Source organism: Sciurus carolinensis, chromosome 17 (assembly GCF_902686445.1).
Source record: "Sciurus carolinensis chromosome 17, mSciCar1.2, whole genome shotgun sequence".
Classification (NCBI taxonomy): domain Eukaryota; kingdom Metazoa; phylum Chordata; class Mammalia; order Rodentia; family Sciuridae; genus Sciurus; species Sciurus carolinensis.
Window position 1 is genome coordinate 19,201,750 of NC_062229.1, and position 25,315 is coordinate 19,227,064.

The window sequence follows — 25,315 nt, forward strand, 5'->3', positions numbered from 1 at the left end:
ATGCTCATTTCTGTTTCTAACTTTTCAAGGAACGCCCATACTGTTTTCCACAGTACTCAAGGGTTACCATCTCTCCACCTGCTTGCCAACACTTGTTATTTTCTGTGGGGTTTATTTACAGTAAACATCCTGATGTTAGTGATAATTTGGCTTATAATTCATCATTCTGCAAAAATTCATTCTCTTTCCTAGATCTTGTCAATGCTTCGCTTAGAGATAAGATGGAAATACTGATCAGCTACAAACACACACATCAAATTCGGTTTCCCCAAAGAGCAGGTCAGGCAGCCCAGCCAACACTAAATAAATACTCCAATCCATGTTTCCCAATGTGATATTCATACGCTATTTTGGATTAATTGGTTTCCAGAACAATTCTCTTGTTCCCCTGGTGTGATTTGGATATGATTTGAGTATGTCCATGTGTTGGAAGCTTGGTTCTCATGTCACAGTGCTGATAGGTGATGGGACCTTTAAGAGGTGGGGCCTAAAGGAAAGTAATTAGGTCACTGGGGGTGCTGCCCTTGAAAGGGTGCTCTGGCTTCCTGTTTTGAGATAAGATGTTATCACTCCCTCTCACATGCATTCCCAACATAATAGACCTTCACAAGAGGCTGAACCAATGGGGCTACCCAATCTCAGATTTTCAGCGTCCAAAATTGTAAGCTAAATAAACATTTTTACTTTAGGAAAGTTAACCTATTGGATATTTTGTCACAGTAATGAAAAAGGGAAAAATACATCCCACAAATCATACCAGCAGAACATGAACTCCAAAAGATTCAGTTGCAGCCGTGACAGAGGACAGTGAGAAACCTCCCATAGTGCAAAATCAGATATGAAAAGAAAGTATAGCATCTTTATTCACTGGAAATTTAAAAATCTTCCACTACCTCTGGGTAATGACAGAGGGAAGGGTAAAGGGAAAACACTATTTGAAACATCCGTTTCCATTTGAGGGATGGGCTTTGAACTGCAAATGGGTTTAAATGATATGCACAACCTATTTTTTCACATAACAAGAAACCTCATTAAGGACACAGACTTTTTTCTGCTTTTCTAATACCATCCTCCACATGTGTCACAAGATGGCTGCAGAAGCTCCAGACATCACCTTCTCACACAGACTCAACTAGATAAAAGAAAATAAAATGTATCATCTAACATTTAATTGTTTTAATGCAAGGAAACTATGGAGTCCCCTTCCACTGACTTCTCTTCCATTCAAATTGGCCAGAAACGAATAATGTGCACACCCCCATATCACTCTCTAACCAGAGAATAGAGTTACTGTGATTGGTTTATAATAATAAAAATTCTCAATTTCTCAACTCTGGAGCTAGGTAGGAGCCCATTTTTTAAGATTTTCCTGAAACCCAAATTAAAGCAGGGTTCTGTTTTCAAGATGTAAGAGGAAGCCAAATGCAGGGGCATTCTGTAATTCTAGTGACTTGGGGGGCTGAGGCAGGAGGATCACAAGTTGGACGCCAGCCTGGGAAATTTTTCAAGGTTCTCAAAATTAAAAAATTAAAAGGGCTGAAGATGAATCTTAGTGGTAAATCACCCCTGTGTTCAATCCCCAGTGCTGAAAAAAAATTTTTTTTAAGATGTAAGAGGAAAAGAAGAATACTGAGTGAGTGAACCTACATGACAGGTTCTTCCCAGAGTTCATACCACGGAGAGGGGAGGTCTCTAACTTTCCCACACAGGTGCAAGTGGGGAAACATGATTTTCCTAGTTCACTTACATTGTTTTAGCCTGAATTCAGTTTTTCACTGACTTTGTGGCTGGAGGCTACGTTCAGTTCCTTGCCAAGTGAGCTGCTCCAAAATGGTAGCTAATGAGGGCTGGAGATGCAGCTCAGCAGATCACTTGCCTAGCACATGTGCAGCCCAGCTTCCACCCCCAGCAGCTGGGGGTGGGGGTCGGGGGAATGGCAGCTGACCTCATCAAAGCCAGTAAGGGAGAGATAAGCCAGCAGGAAGATAGGTCAGAATCTTTCTCATGTGATCATGTAAATGCTATCCACTCCAACGCATTTTCAAAATAGTATCCCTGTGAGAACCACATAATCATATACACACTTAAATATGCAGAATGAGTAGTAGAAATTAAAAACAGAAACTCGAAGAGAGGTGTTTAAAGGCAAGGCACAGAGTCTCATGAGAAGTCAGAGCTGGCGGAGGTGACGACTCAGTTTCTCCAGTGTGATCAGAAGAAGGTGCATGGGGAAAGCTTCCAGTAGGTTTGCCTCCTTCCAGAGGTTCCAGTAGTAAGTGTATTGACTGGATCCAACAGGACTGGACCTATTCCTGCTAGGTAATTCAGGGAGTATTTGTAAAGGTGTGGGCAGAGTTAAGGGCTGCTGCAGCACCCCCAACTGGCCACTGGGGAAGTTGCAAATATCTGTTAATGACTGTGAGGTAGAAGCATTAAGCCCATCAATGACGTCCATACAAGTCTGTCTGCTGAGACAGAACAGAGTGGAGAATAGAGTAGACCTCTTGGGATGAAGGAAAAATATAGCACATTCAGCACAAATTCTTGGTGAATCTTATGGCATCAGTCCTATCACCAGTGTTTAACAAACTCTTATTTTTCTAGTGCCTTGATGTATAAAATTAGGATATTGATTTGGGATCTTTCTTCTTCTCTAATGTAAGTTTTTCCTACTATGAATTGCCCTCTGAAAACAGCTTTGGCTACATCCCATAAGTTTTGGTGTAATTTTTTTTTCACTTTCATTTATCTCACTCAAAGTGTTTTCAAATCTAACTTGAAACTATTTATTTGACCTTCTGACTGAATGTGTGTTCTTTCGTTTCTGCCTATTGGTGAGGTTTTTCTTCTGTTACTGACTTCTCATTTCATTTCATTATGGTCAGACACTTCAGATTTCAATCCATCACCAATGTTTAATTAAGCAAAAGCAAACCACAAAACCACAATTAGACACCACTTTATATCTAATACAATGCCTGTCACTTCTAAAAACATAAAGTAAGTGTTGCCAAGGATGTGAACAAATGAGAAGCTAGGATTGCCTCCTGGTGTAGGAATCCCACCCCTACTTATACAACCAAAGGGACTGAAAGAGGAATGCAAACACATATTTGTACACAAATATTCACAACAGCATTCTCCACCCTAGCCAAAAGGTGGAAACAACCCAAGCTGGTGCCAACAAATGATTGGATAAACAAAATGTGCTTCATCCAAATGATGAAATATTTTCATCCATAAAAAGGACTGGGCTCTGGCACATGCTACAACATAAATGGACCTAAAACATCATGCTAAGTAAAATAAGCAAGACACATCGTGTGGTTCCACTTAGATGAAATAACAAGATTAGGCACATTCACAGAGATAGAAAGTAGATTAGAGGTTACCAGGGACTGAGAAGAGGAGGAAAGGGGAAGTCAATGGGTACAATGACATTCAGTTTGGACGATAAAAAAAAGCTTTGGAAGGAGGTGGTGGTGGATGTTTTCCCAACATTGTCAATGAAGTGAATGCCACTGAATTTGACACTTCAAAATTATGACACTTCAAAATTATTGAAATGGCAATTTTTGTGATATGTATTTTTTACCACAATAAAAAAGAATGCTTCGTCCCTCATTTGCTGCCAGTAGATACCAAGAAATCAAGGACAAAGGTGGAAGAGAGCTAGAACCTAATTAAAAAAAAAAAAAAAAAAACTGTACTTAATTTAAAAAGAAAGAAAACAACTGTACTTGGGTGTGTGGTTTTGACAAAGGCAGCCTTGATCTGGCGACTTAAGAAAAAAAAAAAAAAAAAGTGAGCCGGGCGGGGTGGCACACCCCTGTAATCCTAGGGACTCCGGAGGTTGAGGCAGGAGGATCAGGAGTTCAAAGTCAACCGAGGCAATCTTGCGAGGCCCTAAGCAACTTAGCCAGACGCTGTCTCTAAATAAAACATAAAAAGGCCATGGGATGTGGCCCAATGGTTAAGCTCTCCTGGGTTCAACCCCCTGCGCGCGCAACACACACACACACACACACACACACACACACACACACACAGAGTAAACTACCTCTTAAAATAAATGGATGCAGAACACAGAACAAGCCCTGCTCTCTGCTGGCTAACCCCCCTCCCCCACCCCTATCCCCCCCACATTGCGAACCAACCTTTGGCGGCAGCAGGGGCGCCCTCCACTGGTGACTATGTTGCATCCCATCAAAATCAATGAAACCAAGAAAACGGGGGGGGAGGGGGGGAGATATTTTTATTGAGTTTTTACCGTCTCCGAAACTAGTAAATAACGCCTATTCTGTTTGGTGTAGGACTAGCTTGTTTTCCAGGTGGGGGATCTGGGTCTCAGCAAGGGCCTAGGTTGATGAAAACCTAAACGGTCGTGAATAATGCAAAGCAGGTCCTTATCTCAACACCCCGCAGCTGCGCGCCAGGGTCCTCTTGAGCGCCACCCTCACCTCCTGGTTGCGCAGAGTGTACACCACAGGGTTGAGAAGCGGCGTCACCACCGTGTAGAACACCGCCACCAGGCGGTCCTGGGCGGGGTTGGCCCCAGAGTCTGGCCGCAGGTAGATGATAGAGGCGCAGCCAAAATGCACCACGACCACGGTGAGGTGTGCGGCGCAGGTGGAGAAGGCTTTGCGCCGGCCGGCCGCAGAGCGGATCCTCAGGATGGCCGCCACGATGAAGGCGTAGGACAGGAGGATGAGGAGGAAGGAGACCAGCACCACCAGCACGCTCAGGAAGAAGATGCCCAGCGCCTTGCGCGCACTGTCGGCGCAGCTGAGCTTCAGCACCGGGGCGATGTCGCAGAAGAAGTGCTCCACACGGTCTCCGCGGCAGAAGGGCGACGAGAAGATCATGCAGGTCTCCATCAGGGCCACCGAGAAGCCAGAGCAGAAAACCAAGGCTCCCAGGCAGAGGCAAACGGTGGGTCTCATGATCACCGAGTAGCGCAGGGGATGACAGATGGCCACGTACCGGTCGTAACCCATCAGGGTCAGGAGGAAGCAGTTGTTGCATCCAAGGACCAGAAAGAAGAACATCTGAGCCCGGCAGCCAGAGATGGAGATGGCCTGGCTCTCCATCAGCAGATGGGCCAGCATGTTGGGGATGGTGACCAGCGTGTAACAGGTCTCAGAGAGGGACAGCACGGCTAGGAAGCGGTACATGGGTGTGTGCAGCGTGCGGTCCGCATGGACGATGGCGATGATGGTGATGTTGCCACTGAGGGTGACCAGGTAGGTGAGGAGGAAGACCGCGAAGAGCGTGGTCCTCAGGTCTGGAAGGTTGGAGAACCCCACCAGCACGAACTCGGTCACTAGCCCAGTCCCATTGCCCCGCTGCTTCTCAGGAGCCTGGGAAGAGAGCACAGAGTGAACGCAATAGAGCAGAGAGTGGTGGGGTCTGCTCGGCCTCAGGTAGAGTGGGGTAGGAGAGTCGTCCCTCTTTACCAACAGCACAGACACCCAGAACCCAGTCACTGGTTTTCCTCCTGTCACCCAGCTGCCAGTGTCTCCTCCACAGGTAAGAAAATCATAGGGACAAATAAGGACAAGAGACTTGAGATGTGGTGGGAGGAGGGCAGTAAGAACATCGTGTCTAGTTGAAAGTCCCTAGAAAGGGATCCTAGAGAAGGATTCAAGAGTAAGAGTGAATAGTTGCTGGGTGTGGTGGTGCCCGCCTGTACTCCCAGCAACTGGGGAGGCTGAGACGGGAGGATCTCAAGTTCCAGGCCAGCCTCAACAACTTGGCAAGTCCCTGTCTCAAAAGAAAAAGCAAAAAAGGTGGAGGGGGACTGGAAATGTGACTCAGAGGTTGAGCACCCCTGGGTTTAATTCCCATTTTCTAAATAAATAAGTAGGGCTAGAGCTAGAGATGTAGCTCAGTAGTAAAATACCCCTGGCTTAAATCCCCAATGCAAAAATAAATAAATGAATAAAAAGGTAAATAGTTCATGTGGGAGACATCCCCAAAACCACGAGGAGGGAAGTGAAAGGGAGACAGGCAGGAGTAACAAGGAACTGACCTCTGTGAGCAACTGGGATCTGATGTGACCTGGGGCCCCTGAGAGGGCTGAGGACACACAGCTCGGCGTCAGCCCACCTCTGGGCGAGGGGCTGGCGTGTTCATGCCCCACTCCCCTCAGATCGGTTGAGGGTTTTCCCTAGCAGATGTTAGTGTCCAAACATTTCCAGCTTATCAAATGTACAGAAGATTCAACATCAGTGTGATGAGCAAGAAACAGTAAGAGTCTAGGGAATGTGGGTGAGGGATGCACAGGGTCTGCTGGAGGATGGGAACAGAACCCCTGAGAGGGCAAAACCTATCATGTTGATCCCCAAACCAAACCCAGCACCACCTTAAGTGTCTGGTGGTGTAACTCAGGGGCAGAAATGCTTGCAAGTGTGAGACCCTGGGCTCAATCCCCTGAACTGCCAAAAAAATTAAAAAGGGAGAGGGGAGGAAGGAAGGAGAAAGAGGAGGGAGGGAAGGAAAAGAGAAATCCTACTGCCCAGAACTGCATCAACACTTTTGCCTTCCCTCATAAAATAAATAAATAAATAAAAAAGCAGGGCCTGTGGCACACACCTATAACCCCAGCTACTCAGAAAGCTGAGGCAAAAGGATCACAAGTTCAAGGCCAGCCTAGGCAACTTAGCCAGAGCCTGTTGCAAAGAAGGGCAGGGAATGCGGCTCAGTGGTGGAGCGCCCTGGGTTCCATCCCCAGCATCAGTAACGACTGTGCTTGTGTCAAGATGAATGTAATCGTCAACCGTGAACGTTCATTTTTTTTCCCCTGCTTATCAAGAGTTAATCTATGGGGTGTAGCTCAGGGGTAGAGCACTTGCCTAGTGTGAGCAAGACTCTGGGTTTGATTCCCAACACTGCAAAAAATAAAATAGTTGATGAACTCAGAATGTCAAAGAGACCTCTGCACGCCTGTTTTCATTGCATCATTATTTACAACAGCCAAGACATGGAAGAAACCTAAGTTTCCATCAATAGATCAATGGATGAAGAAATTGTGGTTCAAATAAGCAATGAAATACTTATGATCCAGCCATATACCAAAGAAGAAAATCCTGTCATTCACACCAACATGGATGATCCTGGAGGACCGTAGGGTCAGTGAAATAAACCACGCACAGAAAGACAAACACTACATGATCTCACGTGTGGTACCTAAAAAAGTTGAACTCTTAGAAATAGACAGTAAAAGGTTATTACCAGGGGCTTGAAAGTTAGCAGTTAAGGAGATGTTTGTCAAAGGTTAGGAAATTTCAGTTGGATGAAAGGAATCCATTTAAAAGACCTATTGCACACATGGAGACTACAGCTAACAATAATGTATTATAGTGTTGAAAATAGCTGAGAGTACATTGTAAGTGTTCCCACCACAAATAAATGATAAGATTATGTGGGAATGCACGTGTAAATTAGTGCAATTTAGCTATTCCATAATGTCTACATAATTCAAAGCATCATAACGTTGACGTGATAACTATATACAATTTGTGTATGTTAATTAAAGTAAATGTATAATTTTTTAAGTTAATTGACAGCTGAGCCTTGGGTGCCTACTTTGAGAGGAAGAGAGGTCTGGTTTTTCCGCCATCTAGTGGCAGTTGTGGCAAACTGCAAGGAGTTCGGAGAGACTCTGGTTAGGAAGAAAAGACCAATCAAGACCATGAAAGAACTTAACTGGAGCAAAAAATGGTGAGAGAGGAATGCCCATTTTTCCTGAAGAGAACAAAACCAGGAAACAAGAGGCATACAGTGGTGTGGATCCAGCACTGAGGTAAAAATGTATGCTGGAGAGGGCATAGTTTGGCTTTGTGGGCTGTCTAGTCTCTGCTGCAATGCTCGGCTCTCTCATTCTAGGATACAAGCAGCCATAAGCATTATGGAAATGAGTATGCATGGCTGTGTTTCAATAAAACTTTGTTTATACAAACAGGTGGGGGGCCATATTGGCCCCCCCAGACTATAATTTGCCAACCCCTGTTTTAGCACAAGTAAAATCAAAAAGACATTCAACTTAGGAGGAACTCCAGTGAGATTCTCTTCATGTAATTCGTGTCTTTAAATCTTCAGAATGTAAAGCAAAATGAGACCCCCAAACCAAGAATCTAGGATTCCATTTAAGAAATCCAGACCGGAGGTGATCCAAGATGGGGGACTAGAGGGTGACTGCATCTCCAGTCGCTCCAGAACCCAGGATTCAAGAAGGGGAGGCATTGAGGACTCGGACTAAAACAGAGCCACGGATGAGTCTCCCCCACCGGGTAAAGATCGGCCTGGGCAGCAGGCCCGGATAGAGATGGCTTATCGGAGCAGGGCAGGGCAGCTAGAGTCTTCCTCAGGTAGCCCTGCACACTCCGGCGGAGGGCCCCTCCCACACGGCCAGCTTCTCCAGTTTCTTGGAGCAAGCCCCCCAGTGAGAGCCTTTCTGATCAGAATCAGCTCCAAGTCCCAGAACCAGCGCGGCGAGCTCCGACCCACAAGCGGCTTCAGGGACCAGGACAGGGCAGCCAGGGACTTCCCCAAGCAGCCTGGCCCCCTCAGGCGGGAGGCGCCTTTCAAGGCTAGCTTCTCAGAGCAGACTGCCCAGTGAGAGCCTTTCTACACAGAGTCAGCCACAAGTCCCCAAGCCAACAGAGAGCTTCGACCCGCAAACAGCCTCTGGGATCAGGGCAGGAAAGCCAGAGACTTCTCCAGGCGGCCCTGTCCCCTCCGGCCACAGGCTCTTTCCACGGGGCAATCCAAGATGGCAGACTAGAGGGTGACTGCATCTCCAGTCGCTCCAGAACCCAGGACTCAAGAAGGGGAGGCATTGAGAGACTCAGACTAAAATAGAGCCACGGGGTGAGTCTCCCCCACCGGGTGAAGCTCGGACTGGGCAGCAGGCACGGATAGGGGCGGCTTATCAGAGCAGGGCAGGGCAGCTAGAGTCTTCCCCAGGTAGCCTTCCACACTCCGGCGGTGGGCTCCTCCCACCCTGCCAACTGCGCGGTGCAGGCCCCCCAGTGAGAGTCTTTCTGCATAGAGCCAGCTCCAAGCCCTGGAACCAGTAGGGGGCTAGGGGCAGCTTTCTTCGGAAGCACTGCATTATCAAGTTCCTCCAAGACTTCAGGCTACTGAAGGCTGGGAGGTGATACACTGGAAATCTACAGGGACACTATAAGCCAATAGAGGAAATCTGCAATATCTCAGGGTCCCACTGACATCTGACCAATATGAGAAAACAAGGGAAGAAAATGTCCCAAACAAACCTAGATACTATATCAATAAAACCCAATGACAGCACAGCAGAAGAAATGTCAGAAAGGGAGTTCAGAATGTACATAATTAAAACAATCAGGGAAGCAAATGAGGAGATGAAAGAGCAAATGCAGGCATTGAAGGAGGAGATGAAAGAGCAAATGCAAGCATTAAATGATCGCACCAATCAACAGTTAAAAGACCAAATACGAGAAGCAAGAGATCATTTCAATAAAGAGTTAGAGATACTGAAAAAAAAAAAAAACAGAAATCCTTGAAATGAAGGAAACAATAAACCAAGTTGAAAACTCCATAGAAACATAACCAATAGGATAGAACACCTGGAAGACAGAACCTCAGACATTGAAGACAAAATATTTAATCTTGAAAACAAAATTGGCCAAACAGAGAAGCTGGTAAGAAATCATGAACAGAATCTACAAGAATTATGGGATATCATGAAAAGGCCAAATTTAAGAATTATTGGGATTGAGGAAGGCTTAGAGAAACAAACCAAGGAATGAACAATCTATTCAATTAAATAATATCAGAAAATTTCCCAAATCTGAAGAACGAAATGGAAAACGAAGTACAAGAGGCTTATAGGACTCCAAATATACAAAATTACAACAGACCCACACCAAGGCACATTATTATGAAAATACCTAACATACAAAATAAAGACAGAATTTTAAAGGCCGTGAGAGAAAACAATCAAATTACATTCAGGGGGAAACCAATAAGAATATCAGCGGATTTTTCAATCCAGACCCTAAAAGCTAGAAGGGCCTGGAACAACATTTACCAAGCCCTGAAAGAAAACGGATGCCAACCAAGAATCTTTTTTTTTTTTTATGGGAAAATGTTAATTTCTTATTTTATTAATGTAAACATTTGATACCAAAGAGATTAAGGTAATTTTATGAATTCAGAGTTGTTTTAAGTACATGAAATTTCCATTTTACTATATAGTTTTATAACACTAGTTCAAATACATTTCTCTACAACTATTCTTCCAAAGCTTCTTTGGGATTAACTGAGTCATCCCTAACGTGGATGTGGCTTTACCACTAATCCTGAAGTTAAAACAAATAAAATTCCAAATATTAAGCTAATAAACGGTCCTCAGATAAATAGGGGTGTTAATCTCCAAGACATACTGTTGAAATGTTTTTTCTGATTCAGCAGTTCTAAGTCAGAATCTTCAAAAAACAAGGGCAGAACAAAAGCACAAAGACACTTATGCAGCTTAAACCTCCCATAGTCCTAAGCCCAAGCAAGGCAAAGCAATATTCTTGCAAACTAAAAGGGTCTCCAGTATTTGCATCTAAATGAGCTTTCAGAGATAGATACCTGAGACCTAACAGTAATATATTTACCATCTTGGCTGTGGCTGCATTAATTATGTCTAAATAGTTTAATACCCATCCAAGTCCAAAGGTGAAAGAACACATAGACTGGTATGGTTATTGGCAAGAGCAGACTATAAAAGCAAAGGCTAGCAGTACTGGTGCAGCCCTGTGGGAAGTTTTCTTCCACAGAGGCAGAGTAGAACAATCCTGCTAAAGAGATCAGTGGGATCAGAACAGTCAACGTAGGCAGAGACAGAAACATTCTTCTTCCCCACTTATTACACGCCACCTTGTTTTTAAAAGGTATATAGTAGTAAGAAAATTGAATTGCTGATTTTTTAAAATTATGAACTAGTGCTGCTCCGTTTCTTCTTGTTTCTTATTTTGATGTGTTGTCCTAGCTGCTTGTGGTATCATATTAGGAATTCCATCAATGATTGGATAGGCTATTCCCAACTCTTCATTAATCAATTCGTTTGTTGAGGCTTCATATCTGAGCGGCTTCTTGGAGAGCGGACACACTAGGAACTCCAGCAGCGCCTGGTCGAAAGTGCGGGGCTTTTTCCGCCCTCTCGCTCTGATCTGCCAAGGACAGCGACCCCGTCGTGCAGAGGCACCTACAAACGATCGCTGACGGCGGCGCGCGTTTCCTCCACAGCCTGGAGGCGAGCCTGCAGCATGATCCGCAGCCGGCAAACGCTGGGCCTGCGCCTTCCGCTAGCGGGGTAGCGCTCCCTTCCCTCAGCACCCCTTTCCTCGCACACAGTCGGCTACGCCCCGCCCCTGGTGCTGCGAGCCCAACCAAGAATGTTATACCCAGCAAAACTTACTTTCAGATTTGATGATGAAATAAGATCATTCCATGATAAACAAAAGCTAAAGGAATTTACAAAAAGAAAGCCAGCATTACAGAACATTCTCAGCAAAATATTCCATGAGGAAGAGATGAAAAACAACGATGCAAATCAGCAACAGGAGGCGCTAGCCTAACGGAATAGCCAAATAAAGGAGAAACCAAATCATGTCAAAAAACAAAAATGAGTCAAATGACTGGGAATACAAATCATATCACAATAATAACCCTGAATGTTAATGGCCTCAACTCATCAATCAAAAGACATAGACTGGCAGATTGGATTAAAAAGAAAAATCCAACAATATGCTGCCTGCAAGAGACTCATCTCATAGAAAGAGATACCCATAGACTAAAGGTGAAAGGATGGGAAAAAACATACCATGCACACGGACACAGCAAAAAAGCTGAAGTATCCATCCTCATTTCAGATAATGTGGACTTCAAGCCAAAACTAGTCAGAAGGGATAAAGAAGGACATTTCATACTGCTTAAGGGAAGCATAAATCAGCAAGACATAGCAATCATAAATATCTATGCCTGAATATTGGCTCATCCACGTACGTCAAACAAATCCTTCTCAATTCCAGAAATCAAATAGACCACAACACAATAATACTAGGCGATTTTAACACACCTCTCTCACCACTGGATAGATCTTCCAAACAAAAATTGAATAAAGAAACCATAGATCTCAATAACACAATCAACAATTTAGACTTAACTGACATATATAGAATATACCATCCAACAAAGAACGAATACACTTTCTTCTCAGCAGCACATGGATCCTTCTCTAAAATAGACCATATTTTATGCCACAAAGCTACTGTTAGCAATTACAAGAAGATAGAGATACTACCTTGTATTCTATCAGATCATAATGAATTGAAGTTAGAAATAAATGACAGAATAAAAACCAGAAACTTCTCCAATACCTGGAGATTAAATAATACACTATTATATGATGAATGGATAACAGAAGACATCAGGAGGGTAATAAAAAAATTCTTAGAAGTAAATGAGAACAAAGACACATCATATCAAAATCTCTGGGACACTATGAAAGCAGTACTTAGAGGAAGATTTATTTCATGGGGCGCATTCAACAAAAGAAGTAGAAATCAACAAATAAACGAGTTAACACTACAGCTCAAAGCCCTAGAAAAAGAAAAGCAGACCAACACCAAAAGTAGTAGAAGACAGGAAATAGTTAAAATCAGAGCCGAAAGCAATGAAATTGAAACAAAAGAAACAATTGGAAAAATTAACAAAATAAATAGTTGGTTCTTTGAAAAACTAAACAAAATTGATAAACCCTTAGCCACACTAACAAAGAGGGAGAAAACTCAAATTACTAAAATTCGGAATGAACAAGGAAATATCACAACAGACACGATTGAAATACAAAACATAATTAGAAGCTATTTTGAAAATCTATACTCCAACAAAACAGAAAACCTCGAAGACATCAACAAGTTCCTAGAGACATATGAATTACCTAAACTGAACGAGGAGGACATACACAACTTAAATAAATCAACTTCAAGCAATGAAATAGAAGAGGTCATCAAAAGCCTTCCAACAAAGAAAAGTCCAGGACCAGATGGGTTCTCAGCCGAGTTCTACAAAACCTTTAAAGAAGAGCTCATTCCAATACTCCTCAAAGTATTCATGAAATAGAAGAGGAGGGAACCCTCCCAAACTCGTTCTATGAAGCCAATATCACCCTGATACCGAAATCAGACAGAGACACATTGAGGAAAGAAATTTTCAGACCAATATCCTTAATGAACATCGACGCAAAAATTCTCAACAAAATTTTAGCAAATCGCATACAAAACATATTAAAAAGATAGTGCACCACGATCAAGTGGGTTTTATCCCAGGGATGCAAGGTTGGTTCAACATCTGGAAATCAATAAATGTCATTCACCATATCAACAGACTTAAAGTTAAGAATCACATGATTATTTCGATAGATGCAGAAAAAGCATTTGATAAAATACAGCACCCCTTCATGCTCAAAACACTAGAAAAGGGGGGCCAAGATGGCGGACTAGAGGGCGGCTGCATTTCACGCTGCTCCAGGACGCAAGATTCAAAGGAGGAGATAGTGAGAGACTTGGGACCAACTCAAAGCTGCCGGGTGAGTCTCTCCTGTTGGGGAGGCGTCCCGGATGGGGCAGTAGCCCCGGAACGCAGGGAATTTGTGAGGTGGAGTTGCTCGGCGAGACGCCCATCCCCCCGCTGGAGCGGTAAACACGGACAACTGGGATCATCATAGAGGAGGCGGCTCAGCACAGCACTTGGACTCAAGCAGCCGCTGGGGCTCCGGGCGGCTGCCTGGGGAGGAGCTGCGTGGTGAGCTGTTTGGACCCAGAGTGACCGCTTCCGAACACCGGGGGGTTGCCCGGAGGAGGAGGAGAGGCCCGGCGGGTCGCTTGGGTCTAGGAGTGACTGCATCAGAGCCACGGGCGGTTGCCAGAGGAGGAGCTGCGTGGTGAGCTGTTTGAACTCAGAGTGGGCGCTCCTGAGCGCCGGGGGACTGCCCGGAGGAAGAGGAGGAGCACGGCGGGACGCTTGGTCTGGGAGTGACTGCATCAGAGCTGCGGGCGGTTGCCGAAGGAGGAGCTGCGTGACGAACTGTTTGAACTCGGAGGAGCTGCTCCAGAACACTGGTGGCCTGCCTGGAGGAGGAGAGCGGTGGGACGCTTAGTCTGGGAGTGACTGCATCAGAACCACAGGCGGTTGCCAGAGGAGGAGGCGAGTGGTGAGTTGATTGGACTAAAAGCAACCGCTCCTGAACACCGGTGGCCTGCCTGGAGAAGGAGCGTGGTGAGTCACCTGGTCTCGGAGCCACCGCTCCTGAACACCCGGGGGGCTACCCCAAGGAGGAGGAGGAGGAACAGGGCGGGTCACTTGGACTTGGAGTGACTGCCTAGGGCTACGGGTGGTTGGTGGGAGGAGGAGACCCAAAGTGAGTTGTTTGGATTCCTAGTGACTGCGTCGGAAACCGGGCGGCTGTCCGGAGGAGGAGGTGTGTGGCGGGTCTCTGTGTCTCGGAGCTATTGTACGGGGCTCCAGGTGGTGGCTCAGGGGAGGGGCTGCATAGCCAGGCGATTGGTGCAGAGCAGGGTCCCAGGAGCTAGGTGGCTTCTTGCTGGAAGAGCCGCACAGAGACACGCCTAGGGGCGGAGCGAAGTTTCCAGGACTGCGGGCAGATTCACTGGGAGAGGCAGCCTAAGGAGACTCGCCTGCGAAGGGTGAGGCTCCCAGGCCCAGGACGTAGGTCCGGGCCCCTGGGATCGTTGCAGAAGAAGACAGCCCAGCCCAGGTGGTAGTTGTAGATTGAGGGGAACCTCTAGGAGGGCAACTGACTAGCGAGACGTCCCCACCGAGTGACTCTTCCCGGCCGGGGGAGGTTTTCCCACAGGGACGGTAAAGTCAGAGACATAGGCACAAACAGGCCTTGCCTCAGCCCGCAGCCTACTTCCCCATTGGATGACCATTGGTCAACAAGTGGAGGCACCTCCGCCCACTAGCAGGGAATATACGCCACCTGAGGGTTACCACACCTAGAGAGGCAGCTTCTTCGTGGAGCTCTGCATTATCAACCTCCTCCAAGACTTCAGGCTACTGAAGGATAAGAGGGGATATACTAGCAATCTTCAGGGACATTATAAGTTGATAGAGGAAATCTGCAATATCTTAATGACCCACTGATCCCTGAACAATATGAGAAAACAAGGGAAGAAAATGCCCCAAACAAATCTAGATGTTACATCAATAAAATCCAACGACAGCATGGCAGAAGAAATGACAGAAAGGGAGTTCAGAATGTACATAATTAAAATGATTAGGGAAGCAAACGATGAGATGAAAGAGCAAATGCAGGCATTGAACGATCGCACCAATCGACAGTTAACAGAGCAAATTCAGGAAGCAAAAGATCATTTCAATAAAGAGTTAGAGATATTGAAAAAAAACCAAACAGAAATCCTTGAAATGAAGGAAACAATAAACCAAATTAAGAACTCCATAGAAAGCATAACCAATAGGATAGAACACCTGGAAGACAGAACTTCAGATATTGAAGACAAAATATTTAACCTCGAAAACAAAGTTGAACAAACAGAGAAGATGGTGAGAAATCATGAACAGAATCTCCAAGAACTATGGGATATCATGAAAAGGCCAAATTTGAGAATTATTGGGATTGAGGAAGGCTTAGAGAAACAAACCAAAGGAATGAACAATCTATTTGAAGAAATAATATCAGAAAATTTCCCAAATCTGAAGAATGAAATGGAAAATCAAGTCCAAGAGGCTTATAGGACTCCAAATACACAAAATTACAACAGACCCACACCAAGGCACATTATAATGAAAATACCTAACATACAAAATAAGACAGAATTTTAAAGGCTGTGAGAGAAAAGAACCAAATTACATTCAGGGGGAAGCCAATACGGATATCAGCAGATTTTTCAATCCAGACCCTAAAAGCTAGAAGGGCCTGGAACAACATTTTTCAAGCTCTGAAAGAAAATGGATGCCAACCAAGAATCTTATACCCAGCAAAAACTTACCTTCAAATTTGACGATGAAATAAAATCATTCCATGATAAACAAAAGCTAAAAGAATTTACAAAAAGAAAGCCAGCATTACAGAACATTCTCAGCAAAATATTCCATGAGGAAGAGATAAAAAACAAAGAAGCAAATCAGCAAAGGGAGGAATTATCCTAAAGGAACTGTCAAATAAAGGAGGAACCAAGATGTGTCAAAATTTTAAATATGAACCAAATGACTGGGAATACAAATCATATCTCAATAATAACCCTGAATGTTAATGGCCTGAATTCATCAATCAAAAGACATAGACTGGCAGATTGGATTAAAAGAAAGATCCAACAATATGTTGCCTGCAAGAGACTCACCTCATAGAAAGAGATACCCATAGACTAAAGGTGAAAGGATGGGGAAAAACATACCATGCACATGGGCTCAGCAAAAAAGCTGGAGTATCCATCCTCATTTCAGATAATGTGGACTTCAAGCCAATGTTAGTTAGAAGGGATAAAGAAGGACATTTCATACTGCTTAAGGGAAGCATAAATCAGCAAGATATAACAATCATAAACATCTATGCCCCAAACAGTGGCTCATCCATGTATGTTAAACAAATCCTTCTCAATTTTAGAAACCCCTAGACCATAACACAATAATACTAGGTGATTTTAACACGCCTCTTTCACCACTGGACAGATCTTCCAAACAAAAATTGAACAAAGAAACCATAGATCTCAATAACACAATCAATAATTTAGACTTAACAGACATTTATAGAATATACCATCCAACCAAGAGCGAATACACTTTCTTCTCAGCAGCACATGGATCCTTCTCTAAAATAGACCATATATTATGCCACAAAGCTAATGTCAGCAAATACAAGAAGATAGAGACACTACCTTGTATTCTATCAGATCATAATGGATTGAAGTTACAAATTAATGAAAGAGTAAAAAACAGAAACTACTCCAACACCTGGAGATTAAACAATATGCTACTATATGATGAATGGATAACAGAAGATATTAGGAAGGAAATTAAAAAATTCTTAGAGGTAAACGAGAACAAAGAAACAACATATCAAAATCTCTGGGACACTATGAAAGCGGTACTTAGAGGAAGATTTATTTCATGGAGCGCATTTAATAAAAGAAGTAAAACTCAAAAATAAATGACCTAACACTACAGCTCAAAGCCCTAGAAAAAGAAGAACAGACCAACACCAAAAGTAGTAGAAGACAGGAAATAGTTAAACTGAGAGCTGAAATCAACGAAATTGAAACGAAAGAAACAATACAAAAAATTGACAAAATAAATAGTTGGTTCTTCGAAAAAATAAACAAAATTGATAAACCTTTAGCCACACTAACAAAGAGAAGAAGAGAGAAAACCCAAATCACTAAAATTCGGAATGAACAAGGAAATATCACAACAGACACGACCGAAATACAAAACATAATTAGAAGCTATTTTGAAAATCTATACTCCAACAAAATAGAAAATTTCGAAGACATCACAGGTTTCTAGAGACATATGAATTGCCTAAACTGAACGAGGAGGACATACACAATTTAAATAGACCAATTTCAAGTAATGAAATAGAAGAAGTCATCAAAAGCCTTCCAACAAAGAAAAGTCCAGGACCAGATGGGTTCTCAGCCGAGTTCTACAAAACTTTTAAAGAAGAACTCATTCCAATACTTCTCAAAGTATTCCATAAAATAGAAGAGGAGGGAACTCTCCCAAACTCATTCTATGAAGCCAATATTACCCTGATTCCTAAACCAGACAGAGACACATCGAGGAAAGAAAATTTCAGACCATATCCTTAATGAACATCGACGCAAAAATTCTCAACAAAATTTTAGCAAATCGCATACAAAACATATTAAAAAGATAGTGCACCATGATCAAGTGGGTTTCATCCCAGGGATGCAAGGTTGGTTCAACATCAGAAAATCAATAAATGTCATTCACCATATCAATAGACTTAAAGTCAAGAATCACATGATTATTTCGATAGATGCAGAAAAAGCATTTGATAAAATACAGCACCCCTTCATGCTCAAAACACTAGAAAAAATAGGGATAGTGGGAACATTCCTTAACATTGTAAAGGCCATCTATGCTAAACCCATGGCTAATATCATTCTTAATGGTGAAAAACTGAAAGCATTCCCCCTAAAAACTGGAACAAGGCAGGGATGCCCCCTTTCACCACTTCCATTCAACAGCATCCTTGAAACTCTAGCCAGAGCAATTAGACAGACCAAAGAAATTAAAGGGATACAAATTGGAAAAGAAGAACTCAAACTATCCCTGTTCACTGATGACATGATTATATATTTAGAGGAACCTGGAAATTCCACCAGAAAACTTTTAGAACTCATAAGTGAATTCAGTAAAGTAGCAGGTTACAAGATCAATGCTCATAAATCCAATGCATTTTTATACATAAGTGATGAATCTTCAGAAAGAGAAGTTAGGAAAACTACCCCATTCACAATAGCATCGAAAAAAATAAAATACTTGGGAATCAATCTCACAAAAGAGGTGAAAGACCTCTACAATGAGAACTACAGAACACTAAAGAAAGAAATTAAAGAAAACCTTAGAAGATGGAAAGATCTCCCATGTTCTTGGATAGGAAGAATTAATATTGTCAAAATGGCCATACTACCTAAAGTGTTATACAGATTCAATGCAATTCCAATTAAAATCCCAATGATGTACCTTACAGAAATAGAGCAAGCAATTATGAAATTCATCTGGAAGAATAAAAAACCCAGACTAGCTAAAGCAATCCTCAGTAGAAAGAGCGAAGCAAGGGTATCGCAATACCAGATCTTCAACTCTACTACAAAGCAATAGTAACAAAAATCGCATGGTATTGGTACCAAAATGGACAGGTAGATCAATGGTACAGAATAGAGGACACGGACACAAACCCAAATAAATACAATTTTCTCATACTAGACAAAGGTGCCAAAAATATGCAATGGAGAAAAGATAGCCTCTTCAACAAATGGTGCTGGGAAAACTGGAAAACCATATGCAACAGAATGAAATTAAACCCAATTAAAACTCAACTCAAAAAGGATCAAGGACCTTGGAATCAGACCAGAGACCCTGCATCTTATAGAAGAAAAAGTAGGTCCAAACCTTCAACTTGTTGGCTTAGGATCAGACTTCCTTAACAGGACTCCCATAGCACAAGAAATAAAAGCAAGAATTAATAACTGGGATAGATTCAAACTAAAAAGCTTTCTCTCAGCAAAGGAAACTCTCAGTAATGTGAAGAGAGAGCCTACAGAGTGGGAGAATATCTTTGCCACTCATACTTCAGATAGAGCGCTAATTTCTAGAATCTATAAAGAACTCAAAAAACTCTACACGAAGAATACAAATAATCCAATCAACAAATGGGCTAAGGAAATGAACAGACACTTCACAGAAGAAGATGTACAAGCAATCAACAGATATATGAAAAAATGTTCATCATCTCTAGTAATAAGAGAAATGCAAATCAAAACTACACTAAGATTCCATCTCACCCCAATTAGAATGGCAATTATCTAGAACACAAGCAACAATAGGTGTTGGAGAGGATGTGGGGAAAAAGGTACACTCATACATTGCTGATGGGGTTGCAAATTAGTGCAGCCACTCTGGAAAGCAGTATGGAGATTCCTCAGAAAGCTTGGAATGGACCCACCATTTGACCCAGCTATCCCACTCCTCGGCCTATACCCAAAGGACTTAAAATCAGCATACTACAGAGATACAGCCACATCAATGTTCATTGCCGCTCAATTCACCATAGCCAGATTGTGGAACCAACCTAGATGCCCTTCAATTGATGAATGGATAAAGAAACTGTGGTATATATATACAATGGAATATTACTCCGCAATGAAGAATGATAAAATTATGGCATTTGCAGGCAAATGGATGAAATTGGAGAATATCATGCTAAGTGAGATAAGCCAATCTCGAAAAACTAAAGGACGAATGATCTCACTGATAAGCGGATGAGGACATATAATGGGGGGTGGGAGGGGTTAGCATTAGGGTTAGGTTTAGGGTTAGGGATAAGGAGGGTGGTAAGAATGGAGGAAAGAAGGACTGTATAGAGGGAAAAGAGGGGTGGGAGGGTTGGGGGGGAAGGGGAAAAAAATAATGAATCAAACATCATTGCCCTATGTAAATTTATGATTACACAAATGGTATGCCTTGACTCCATGTACAAATAGAGAAACAACATGTATCCCATTTGTATACAATAATAAAAAAAAGAAAAAAGAAATCCAGACCTAAGAAAAGGCACACTAAGCAAAGATGTCCAAAAGATGGTCTGAAGCCTTTTTATGTAAATTAAACAATACCAGAGAGACCATCAGCATCTTTACAGAGAGAGAATGATAGACACTCAATTATATGGAAGACTTCCCAGAGAAAAAAGTAATTAGATGTGACTATGTAAAAGGTGGAATTCCTGAACATTACAGAGTTATTAAATTGAGAAAAACACATAAGCAAATCACAAACTAGAAAAAGCTGCAATCTACACCATGTTTAACTTTTTTCATACATTGAAGCCAGGGATGCTCTGTCATGGTCACTGAGCTTGTCCAGGCTGGTCTCAAGCTTGTGATCCCCTTGCCTCAGCCTCCTGAGTACCTGGAATTACAGGTGTGCACCTCTACACCCAGCCTAGTTTTAACTCCTACAAATCATTAAGAAAATAACGAACATACAGACCCACACACCCCCATCATTTCTAGAGTTCAAATGAAGGCCACACACACCATATGTTTGAATGTTTAAAGTTAAAAATAAATTCAATAAATTTGTGAAATAAAACGCACAAGCAAAAGGAAAAATAAACCTACGAGTTAAATTAAATACACATTTCTTCTTTGTTATCCTAGGGTATTCATTCTGGAGACATCACTCCTGCCAAAATCTGGGAATAGAGACATCACCCCTGCCAAAATCTGGGAATACCGAAGTCCCCTATGTAAAATAGCACAGTATTTGCATATAACCTATGCTTCCTGTTCTTAACTTTAAATCATTCCTAGATGATTTATGATACCTAATACAATGTGAATGCTACCTAAATAGTTGTTACACTGTATCATCTAAGGAATATCCACAAGAAAACAAGCGTACACACGTTCAGCACAAATACAATCACAGCAAGCCTGACTACATTTTTGATCCCTGGTTACTGAATTCAAGGGTGCAGAGAGCCACCTGGATTCTAACTCCCTTCTTGGGCTGGGAGTTTAGCTCAGTGGCAGAGTGCTGACCTAGCATGTCCGAGGCCCTGTGTTCAATCCCAGCACCACAAAAAATAATAATAATAGCAACAACATACTTCCTGATGACTTGAAAAGTCAGAATCAAATATGGAACTGCTGGTCTCTTCAGAGGCCACAGCAGAGGCTGGTGTGGTGTGGGAAGCACCCTGAACCTGCTCTTGACCCATGGCCTGTCCCTTCTCTTCCCACCCAGAATCCAGCCAGCACACCAGGGGACCTCACGTGCACCTGTACGGGCACCCCAGCCTTGCAACCAAGGTTGCAGCCTCCTCCAGCAGCCACACCTGGCCACCTCCAAGGCACACACACAGCAGTGAGGCCCAGGACACAGGGATGGCACCAGGCAAGGGGTGCACTCTCAGACCCGCTGGTGCCTGGCAGCCACCTAAGCAGGCAGTTGTGGGGTCCTGGGCTGCATTGCTTACAATGGGGTGCAAGCTCAAGTCAACACACACTCTTGGCTTTGTGGAAACGGCATGCCTCAGGGTGGGATGGGATAGAAGAGGCCCAGATAGGGTCCCCAGAAGCATCCCTAGCAGGGCAGAGGCCCCTCCTGCCCAAGGCTAACAGTGAGCAGGTGGAAAATGCAAACATCCAATGCCATTTGGAGCAAAGGTGTTTTAGTTTTGTGATAATTGAAGAAATGCAAGTTGAAACGAGATAGCTTGTTCTTCAAAATTAAACCCCTGGGTTATCACGGGGCCCGGCATTGCCACTCTTAGGTATAGACCCGAAGGAACTGAAGACGGTCTTTTGAATAAGAACTTCCACACAAATGTTTATAGCAGCAGCACCCTCACAAACACCAAAAGGTAGAAATGACCCAAATGTCCATCAGCTGACAAATGGATCAGGAAATGGGCACATCGTAAACTGAGTCCCCATAAAACCATGACGGTCTGGTATCCAAAATCACAACTCGATAGAAATATGATGCTCAGTGAGAGAAGCCGGACACCAAATGCCACAGATTGTGTGATGACATTTATGTGAAATTTCCAGACTGTGTAAATCCATAGAGACAGACAGCACCGTGGTTGCCAGAGACTGGGGGAGGGGAATGGAGAGTGGGTGCATATAAATGAGGGGTTTCTTTTGGAATGATGACAATTTCTTGAAACCAGAGAGAAGTGGTGTTTGCACAACATACTGATGTCTCCAGTAACGCTGAATGGTCTACTTTAATGCTCACTTAATGCTATGTGGACTTCACCTCGATTTTTTGAAAGACAGCACTTTCCATGCATCAAGTTGGAACCAATCAAGAATGGAGAATTCATCAGGCACAGTGATGCCTACCTGTAATCCCAGCGGCTTAGGAATCTGAGACAGGAGGATCACAAGTTCAAACCCAGCCTCAGCAACAGCAAGGCAACTCAGTGAGACCTGGTCTCTAAATAAAATATTTAAAAAGGGCTGGGGATGTGACTCAGTGGTTGAGTGTCCCAGAGTTCAATCCCTGGTACCCACCCCCCCACCAAAAAAATGGAGAATTTTTTAGAAACCATAGATAAATAGAAGAAAGAGCAATAGAATAGAGTAAAGGGAACAGGGGGAGGAGCAGGGAAGGGAAGTACTAGGGACTAATTTGAAGCAAATTATAGTCCATGCTTGTATAATCATGTCAAAGAAACCCCAATATTATGTATAACCATAATGAACTAATTCTTTTTGTTGTTATTTTTTTTGGTGGTGCTGGGGATTGAATCCAGGGCCTTCTGCTTGCAAGGCAAGCACTCTACCAACTGAGCTATATCCCCAGTCCCATAATGAACTAATCAAAAACATTAAAAAAAAAAAAAAAAAAAAAAGCATGGTGAGTGAGTACCGTTGCTTCCATGTGAGAGTTGCAGTTGGTCCTCTGCCACTGTCCCTGCCTGGCAGGTAGTAACAGCACACAAGTGGCCCATATGCCACATCACCAAAGCCGCTCTGTAATTTCACATCCAGTTTTTTCTCATAAAGAAATGATCTAATAGCCAGATGTGGTGTCCGGCGCCTATTGTCCCAGCTAATCAGGAGGCTGAGGCAGGACGATTACAAGTTCAAGTCCAGCCTGGGTAACTTAGAGAAACCCTGTCTCAAAATTAAAAGGGCCGGGGTGTAGCTTACTGATACAGCACTTGCCTAGTGTGCACGAGACAGAGTTCAATCCCAATGCCAAAAAAAAAGACAATTGAACAGCTCTCCGGCAATCTCCTTCCAAATCCATCACTGCCTGGTGGTTTGGGGTGAATATTCTGACACTCCGCAAGGCCACTCTCCCTACACTCAGTTTTGAATCTCAGTCCTAAGGCCCAGGATAGGTCTCCGTGACTTCTCCAGCCAGGCGAAAGCCCTGAGGTCACACTCACCATGACACAGAAAGGCTCACACTGTCCCTACTAGCATCCTTCTGCCTGAAGGGAGGGACTAAGGACCCAGGTCCTGATATTCCAGGGATCCCTGGAGTTGCTGTCCCAGGGGACCCTTGAGTCACTAACAAGCCCCCCAGAGCTCAGGCTATTGATGCCTGAGGGCTTCTTGGCTCTGGAGACGGGAGACCCCAGGGTCTGTTCCTCAGCCCCTGAAGGCTCAGAACTGGGGACGGACTAATTGGCATTTCCCTCCTGAAGGCAATCACACATGCACGCCTAGCCCATCAATGCTCCTGGTCCCCCAGGAGTGCCCAGCCCCAGGCCCTGCCCTCCCAGGGAGGAAGAAGATGCTGCATATCATGACACAGACGCTGCCCAGGCTTCACGTTGCCTGGACACTCCGTCTCCCAGGCCCCGCCCTCTGCTCGGATGTTAGCAGTCACCACATCTCCATTCTTCTCCCCAACATCTCCCCAGGCCCTCAGCGCCACCCCCGCTCCAGCCTGCGACCTTCTGCTCTGTAGCAAGAGGTCCCACCAGTTCCTCCTCTGCACTGGCCACCTGAACTCCGGGCTCCAGCTGTGTCCCCCCTACTCGAGGACCTTCCATGGTTCCCCACGCTCTCAAAGTACAGTTTCAGATTGCCCATCCGCACATCCAAGACCCTTGTGATCTGGCCCCTGCTGCCTTCTCTAATTCCAAATGCAGCCATTGCTCCGCAAACCGACGCTCATCCACACACAGATCAACCATCAAGAAACAAACGAGGTGAAGACCCACCAGATTTTCATGCTCTTTTACACCACTTTGCCCCTCTCCTGATTTTTTTTCTACATTTTTTTATGACGGGATTTGTCACTACATATTCATAAATGTACACAAATTCTTCCTAGACTTCCGACAAACCCCTGCTTGTCCTGAAAGACACATCTGCAGTATTACCCACTCCAGAAAGCCTTCCCTGATTGACCCAGTGTGATGGGCTGCCAGATCTGACTCCATGAGAATGTGATAGGCCAGACTCTAAGGGAAATGACTAAACAGACTCCATTTTGCTCTGAGACTCCATGTTATGTAGGAAATAAGTTTCTCCCATGGGAACACCCGCCTCTGTGCCCATCATCAGTTACTTGGTGTGACATGTTTAATAACACAATGGCTCATCTATTTTGGCTATTACTCTTCTGTTGGCGGAGTAACTGGCAAAGAGTTTCTCCTTATCTGTGGACTGTCTTCTCACTCTGTTGTTTCCTTTGCTCTGCAGAACCTTTTAAATTTTTTTTATTTTCTAAGTGCTTATTGCTGCTACATAAAAATATAACTGATAAAATTCATTAATTTTAATAGTTTACCTTGTAAGTTTTTTCACTTTCTATTTTTGTAATCATGCCCTCTAAGAATAATGAGTTTGAGCTTGAATTTCTTTTAATTCTGAGGCTTTTACTTTTGCTTGTTTATAGTATATCAGCTGTGCCCTGCACTACAGTGTCCTATGCCAGTAGAGACAGCAGTTCTTGTGTCACTTACAAGCTCAGTGAGAAATCTTTTCCATCATGTCACAAAATGTGAAGTTTGTTGTTG

At 43.6% G+C, this 25,315-nt stretch overlaps 3 protein-coding genes across 3 annotated transcripts; all 3 read right to left on the reverse strand.

Moving 5' to 3' along the window:
• Positions 1-4,406: 4,406 nt before the first annotated feature.
• Positions 4,407-6,135, reverse strand: LOC124968206 (olfactory receptor 10T2-like). Its single transcript, XM_047530496.1, has 2 exons — positions 6,109-6,135; positions 4,407-5,360 (listed from the first exon to the last, which is right to left on the reverse strand). Exons 1-2 carry the CDS (start codon positions 6,133-6,135, stop codon positions 4,407-4,409), a joined length of 981 nt encoding a protein of 326 aa, XP_047386452.1.
• A 4,412-nt stretch (positions 6,136-10,547) lies between these two features.
• On the reverse strand, positions 10,548-11,021 carry LOC124969112 (phosphatidylinositol N-acetylglucosaminyltransferase subunit Y). The gene has a single exon (XM_047531940.1). The coding sequence runs from the start codon at positions 10,879-10,881 to the stop codon at positions 10,666-10,668; it is 216 nt and encodes a 71-aa protein (XP_047387896.1). The 5' UTR covers positions 10,882-11,021; the 3' UTR covers positions 10,548-10,665.
• Positions 10,971-24,446, reverse strand: LOC124968207 (protein preY, mitochondrial-like). Its single transcript, XM_047530498.1, is given in 3 exon segments — positions 10,971-11,178; positions 11,180-11,408; positions 24,329-24,446. Coding segments are annotated over 3 exon segments (555 nt in total).
• Between the last annotated feature and the right edge of the window lie 869 nt (positions 24,447-25,315).

Coding starts and splice junctions, on each gene's coding strand:
- LOC124969112 (XM_047531940.1), bottom strand. CDS start 10,881: ATGTTTCTGTCTCTGCCTACGTTGACTGTTCTGATCCCACTGATCTCT.
- LOC124968206 (XM_047530496.1), bottom strand. CDS start 6,135: ATGAACACGCCAGCCCCTCGCCCAGAG. Junction 5,361..6,108: donor CGCCAGCCCCTCGCCCAGAG/GTGGGCTGACGC, acceptor CTCTCTTCCCAG/GCTCCTGAGAAGCAGCGGGG.